This window comes from Acyrthosiphon pisum, chromosome A2, assembly GCF_005508785.2.
Source record: "Acyrthosiphon pisum isolate AL4f chromosome A2, pea_aphid_22Mar2018_4r6ur, whole genome shotgun sequence".
Lineage (NCBI taxonomy): Eukaryota > Metazoa > Arthropoda > Insecta > Hemiptera > Aphididae > Acyrthosiphon > Acyrthosiphon pisum.
This window is the reverse complement of record NC_042495.1, coordinates 78065297-78072109: the sequence shown is the minus strand read 5'-3', so window position 1 is coordinate 78072109 and position 6813 is coordinate 78065297. Positions and strand designations below refer to the sequence as shown.

At 30.3% G+C, this 6813-nt stretch overlaps 2 protein-coding genes across 2 annotated transcripts in view; both read right to left on the bottom strand.

The window, feature by feature from the left end:
• The window catches only part of LOC115032994 (cilia- and flagella-associated protein 57-like), a 6665-nt gene extending 2029 nt beyond the window's left edge, over window positions 1-4636 (bottom strand). The window contains exon 1 of the mRNA XM_003245206.4: window positions 4204-4636. Within this exon, the coding sequence (XP_003245254.1) occupies window positions 4204-4419 (216 nt within the window). The 5' untranslated portion in view covers window positions 4420-4636. The remainder of the gene's footprint in view (window positions 1-4203) is intronic.
• Window positions 4386-6165, bottom strand: LOC100573575 (cilia- and flagella-associated protein 57-like). Its single transcript, XM_029489735.1, has 3 exons — window positions 5990-6165; window positions 5048-5343; window positions 4386-4419 (listed from the first exon to the last, which is right to left on the bottom strand). The coding sequence occupies exons 1-2, from the start codon at window positions 6136-6138 to the stop codon at window positions 5052-5054; spliced, it is 441 nt and encodes a 146-aa protein (XP_029345595.1). The 5' UTR covers window positions 6139-6165; the 3' UTR covers window positions 4386-4419; window positions 5048-5051.
• Between the last annotated feature and the right edge of the window lie 648 nt (window positions 6166-6813).

Here is a 6813-nt window from a genome sequence, read left to right as displayed (position 1 = left end):
GTAAAAATATGAATTTCAAACGCTCATAAAAATTTAATTTGAGTTTCTTATAGACATTTTTTTTTGATAAAGGTAGATTATCCTATATGGAATCTTGTATTACATTTTAAAATCTTAGTTCTAAAAAGAAAAATTTTTACGAAATATCAACTCAACATAATTAGGTAATTTTCGTGATTTTTCCATATTTTGTCAATTTTTGAACTTTAAATGCTAATAAAAAAAAACTGACTAAGGATTTTTAATATTTTTCAAATGTCATTGTAACAATATAGTAGGTGCCTTGCATTAAATTTTCAAGTATTTTTACTCAACAAATAAAGTTTTATTGACATTCATAGAAAAAAAACTAATTAAATTGGAAACTGAAATTGTCCGTAAACAGCTCAAAACAAATCAAAATATTTTGAAAAATTTATCATGTATAGAAAATGGAAATATAAACAACCAGTGAAAATTGCATGTATCTACAGTCATTCGTTTTAAAGTTACACCAAAAACCAAAATCAATTTTCTCAAAACAGATTTTGCGTAAAAATTCCCGTTTTTCCTTTTTTCCTACTTTTGACCCCCCAAAGTACCAACTTGATTCACTTTCCTATCAGAAAAGGTACTGTTGAAGAAAATCCAAGCACTTTTACTGTCCTAAAAGGTGATGACAGACACAAAAAAAAATTTAAAAAATAAAAAATAAAAAAAAAAAACACATCGTTCCACTTAGAATCTAAAACCTGGAATAACTATTTTAGTTATTTTGTTGTGATTGTAATGATTGTATAATATTATTTGTGGTTACTTGAAACTTCTAAAGTATACTATTATATATCTATGATAGTACCACGGTTTGTTGTCGATGTATAACGCGTTACCTGATTGATATTGTGATATGATTAATTTGGAATTTATTATTGATACCTATTATAGGTCAATTTTTTTTTAATACCTAGACTGACAAACCGTCTCCACTCAGAATCGTTTTTCTTATACAGTGATATTATATCATTGAATTCAAATTTAATACTATCCATTATACAGTGACCCACTTGTAACCTACTGCGGTGATATTGAATTGAGTCCATGCTACTTTTATGTGTTTGAATTGAGTCCAGGGTATTATCTTAATATTTTTGAAGGATAACATTGAATTGAGTCCCAAATATTGAATTGAGTCCCACAAATACTTTTGGGTTATCGGAGTTGAGTCCGAGCAATATTTTCAGGTTATTCGAGTTGAGTCCCTTAAGCCAATTAGCGTTACCCAGAAGATACCATGTGGGGGTTGACTGAGTAGTCTCCCAAAAAATGTGTGTTTATATTTTTTTAATCATAATAATAATAAGTATAAAGAGTTAATAAGCTAAAAAATCATGAATAGGTAGTTGTACCTATTCATACGTATAGATTATATATTCCACGTTTCAATCGTTTTGATCAAATAGATTCTTCGGAATCTTAAGAAATATACCAAAAACTGGTCCACTTCACCCCGTTCTACGGTATTATCTTAATATTTTGAATTGAGTCCGTTTAGATAATATATAATAAATAATAAATAAAACATATGTATTATTAATGTTTAACATGTTCGATATTTTTATTTAAATATTTAGGGAATAACATAGATATAATATACTTGTATACTTATAATTTATAAATACCATTAAAACGTTGTGTTAAATTTTAAGATACTAATAATAATCGTTGTTCAACATTAGTACCCACAGATTTTTTCAATGTATAAATAGTCAGGGCTTAAGCCCCCCACCAAATTGAACCAATTTTCAATTATGAGTTAGCATAATTTCTTTATACTTATTATTATTATTATATGATTAAAAAAAAAACTATTTAATAATTAACATTATTATATTACACAAAAAGTGTACCTATACAATTATACATAATAATTATTATTTTTAATATTTTTTAGCTTATTAACTCTTTATACTTATTATTATTATGATTAAAAAAATACAAACACACATTTTTTGGGAGACTACTCAGTCAACCCCCACATGGTGTCTTCTGGGTAACGCTAATTGGCTTAAGGGACTCAACTCGAATAACCTGAAAATATTGCTCGGACTCAACTCCGATAACCCAAAAGTATTTGCGGGACTCAATTCAATGTTATGTTATGTACAGCAGAGCGACATCCACTTACCCACCTTTATTTTTGTGATTGTATATTATTGAAACTTCTAAAGTATACTATTATATATCTATGATAGTACCACGATTTGTTGTTGATGTATAACGCGTTATAACACTTATAAGTACCTAATGGATATTGTGATATGATTAATTTGGAATTTATTATAGATACCTATTATTGGTCAATTTTTTTTTTAATACCATAGATAAGTATATAAGATACCTTATACTTAGACTGACATACCGTCTCCGCTCAGAATCGTTTTTCTTATACAGTGATATTATATCATTGAATTCAAATTTAATACTGTCCATTATACAGTGACCCTGCACTTGTAACCTACTGTACAGCAGAGCGACATCCACTTACCCACCTTTTTTTATTTTTTTATTCTCATGATCGATTATCATTTTTGCTCAATCGGTAAAGTAGTTATGATTGGCATATGATAACTGAGATACGAAACGTACCTACATTTGCGACTGAACATTATCGAATATCGATGTATCGTAAATAATTTTTTTCTCTTCATTAAATTATTTCATTTAATATAGTTGTTTAAAACACAAAAAACACTATATAAATCATAGCTCCCTAACCAAAAGTCGAATAACGTTGATATCGGTTCCAATCGATACAGCACAAAGCCCTCTATAAGGCTCGACTACAAAAACGGCTCTACGTGCCGAAAAAAAAGTGTCCGTGCAGAAACACCCCGAAAAACGCAAATTTTGAACTTTCGGGGCTCCGGAAGACGGGGAAAAACGTCTCGTACAGTCTCGACACAAGACGCCGAATTTCATCACCGACCTACATACTATAAGAAAGCTTGAGTTTCAGAAACCGACATCTCGAGTTTTTCCAAAATAACTTTGAAGGGGGGGGGGGTCAAAAGTACCCCGACTGTGTGGGGGCTTTTCAGAGGGTCTAATGACAAAATTTTTCGTGGTAAAACGGGGTACCCATGTTGAAACCAGACCGAGATATACTTAAATCAAAAAAAAGGGGGGATAACTTTTGGTATGTTATACACGTGGCCGCCCACAACCCATAGCCGTTTACAAAATATAGCTACGACAATCCACGGCTGCGCACACGGACATATACGCGTTCGCGTTCGTACGGCCGCCCGTTCGCTTTTTTTTTCCTCACTACCAAATCCCCTATAGTAGTTGTAACTTAGATAATATTACTTCGCAATAAAAACAAATCATTATAATTGCAATATTGCACAAGTATATTGAAATAATGCAGTTTAGATTTTGAGAATTTTTTTCGGCAACCTATACGTATATATTTTAATAAGTTTAGCACAATGGTGCGATCAGAATTTTTCATTCTGACTTAGTTCCAAGGTCATAACATTTTGAAGTTAGTGATTTAGATTTTAGTGTATATTATGCATACGCAGATTATTCCACGAATCTACTCTAAAAAGTACGTCTTAAAACGTTATTAAATAGTATGTAATTAATTATTTTAACGTATGTGCCTATGTATTAAAACCTTCTTAATACCTATTACCTAACTACTTAATACTTACATTATACAAATTACAGGTCACGATGGTTGGACTGAGAGGTTATTATGATATAAACCAACATATTTCTTTTTGTTGGTATTTAATGGCGGGGCGGGGGGGGGGGGGTGTAAATGTTTTAATACCCCACACGAACACGACCATATTACGCCACTGGGACGCTGAAATCATATTTACAAATCCGAGGGTGCCAGTTGAATTTCATATCAGTGGATGACAAATTAATATGAATTATGAACCATAACTTAACTTAATACAATATAACAGTCACTTATTCTTTACTCATTAATATATTATATTAACTGTATTTGACATTTGTTACACCGAACTGGGTTTAAAACAAATTTCAGTGCAGCATACAATGAACGTTTGGTATTATATATTTTTTCTATTTGGTATCTCATTTTATTTGGGTACACGCAGACATTCGTGCATGACATAAATATTGCTTTTTATTGCCTAACTTCTTACAAAAACAGGAAAAAAAATTCCAATCTCGTCTACTCACTTTAACTGCGTCTTTTAGCTTTGCCGAATTTTGATAATGTTCACTGGCGGAGTGGATATCAACTTGAATGTTTTTTACAATTCGGTTGACGTCACGGATTGTCTGTTCTTTTTTATCGAGCTCCAGACCACACGCCTTTAATCGGTCACGCTGTTCGGATAAGCGTAATTGCATCTGTTTTACCACTGCTGCCATACCTAACATTTCCGATTCCATCTGTCCTTTGCATCCCGTCACAATGACAACAATAATTATTCGGATTTAATACTATCCACCATAGGATTATACATATTTTCATCGCCAATATCTGACGTTATAATATATAATTAGCATATTACATAGGTAATAATAATAGTTATTATAAACTTGTTATAATTATAATTATCAGTGGGTTCATAGGCGCATATATAATGGATGATAGGAGGGCTCACCCCCCTCCAAAAAATATACAGTCTTTTAGATGTGTGGGTTCGATGCCATCCCACTTAAATTTATGTTAAAAATGTAGTTAGTCCCCGACAAATTTTAATGGATTTGCGACTGACTATTATTATGTATATTGTATATACGGCGTGATTCAAAATTTATGTTACAATAATAGGTATAGTAATAGTATATTAATGTACTATACATTTTGAATCACCTTGTATATTAGACTTTAACTTGTACTGTAGTCAATATGCATTCCACACTCGCACCTGTATAGGCATTAAACCAATTTTCAAAAAAAATATGTATTGTGTTAAGTGTAAAGACTGGTAAGTATAATATAATGACGTAATGTTTATAATATTATTATTTATTACTATATAAAGGTACCTGGTACATATGAATACAAACTCACGTCTTCAATAGTTTTTTTTTTTTTCTTGAATTTCCATTATTAACGGCTCGACCGTTTGTTCTAGTTCACTAACATTTTCTTTCGTCAGCAACAATTGTTTTTCTATATCTTTCATTTTAAGTTTCTCTTCAAAAATCCGCGATTCTTTTTGTTCTATAATATCGTCACGAACTTGTATTTGCTTCTTAAGTCCTAAGATGGTCTGTTCTTCGATCTTGACTGATACTTTCAGCTGAGCTATATCCTCTTCGTATTTTTCAAGTAGACCGCCCAAGTCTTCTGCTTCCTTCGACGCTCTATTAAATCGACATTGATACATTATAATATTATACATTATACATTGTATTATAATTTGGCATAAATTAATCATTAAAACAATTAAGTAACTATTTCAATATTATTATACACAGTGCTCGAAATGGAAAATGTTTTGAATCGGATCGCATACAGAGTATATGTTAAACACTTTAACGGTTCTATGTTCGTAATAATTTTCACATAGCTTCGTATTTTTTCGCATCTTAGTGTCATTATTATAGACGAATGGTGGCCTACTTTTAAGTGACCATGTGCGAACATATTATTTTTCAGGATTGAATTCGGCTAGTGAAGGGCCAACATAATATTGATGCATAAAATCGCAGCTTATAGGCTTTGAAACATTTTTAGTCATAGATCGTAACTAAAATGTAGACACCTACTCTATTTTTTTATATCATTGTAGTTAATTATTATAAGACAATACAGATTACAGGCTACGAAATATAATTTCATGCTTATACTTTTAATATATTTTTTGAATAATTAATATTTTTACGAACCTGAACTCTTAAATTTTAAATTATATTATATCCAACAGAAACGGACGTAAAGACTAATAATCTAGAACACTATTCCAGTCCATTTCGAGCACCGCAGAATTTTAACCTAAAAGTTACGCACGCTTTAGCTTTCATCTTGTATGATCCAAGTTCGCCTCTAAGATTTAAATTCATTTTTTTCAATTCTCTCAATTTATTCACAAAGTCAGCCTTTTTCTCCAGTACTTCCCGATCTGCGTCCTCTTCGATTTTATTCATAAGATCAGACATACTTTGTTTATCTTTAATCAGTTGTTCTTTTAACTAGGTATATAGACAATCATTTAAATGTTTTATTAATTATTATAGTTTATAATATTTAAAAAAGGTGGATAAGTGGATGTCGCTCTGCTGTACAGTAGGTTACAAGTGGGTCACTGTATAATGGATGGTATTAAATTTGAATTCAATGATATAATATCACTGTATAAGAAAAACGATTCTGAGCGGAGACGGTATGTCAGTCTAAGTATAAGTTATCTTATATACTTATCTATGGTATTAAAAAAAAAATTGACCAATAATAGGTATCTATAATAAATTCCAAATTAATCATATCATAATATCTATTAGGTACTTATAACGCGATATACATCAACAAAAAACCGTGGTACTATCATAGATATATAATAGTATACTTTAGAAGTTTCAAGTTTACCCAAGAATAATATTATACAATCACAACAAAATAACTAAAATAGTTATTCTAGGTTTTTAATATGTAATTTCGTCCAAATTTGTACGTAAAATGACTATAAAAATAAACTGTGTAAATGTATTTTTTAGATTTTTTGGTAACAGAATTAATTACTTACGTGGAATCTTGTTTTAAATTTTCAATTCTTAGATACAAAATTTGAACATTTTATAAATTTTTAACTACAAAATAATTTTTCAAATTAAAAT

Bases quoted from the DNA above. Each gene is read 5' to 3' on its own strand.
- LOC100573575 (XM_029489735.1), bottom strand. From the start codon at position 6,138: ATGTCTGATCTTATGAATAAAATCGAAGAGGACGCAGATCGGGAAGTA. The intron at 5,344-5,989 runs GTGCGTAACTTT...TCGATTTAATAG, and splicing joins TACAAGATGAAAGCTAAAGC to AGCGTCGAAGGAAGCAGAAG.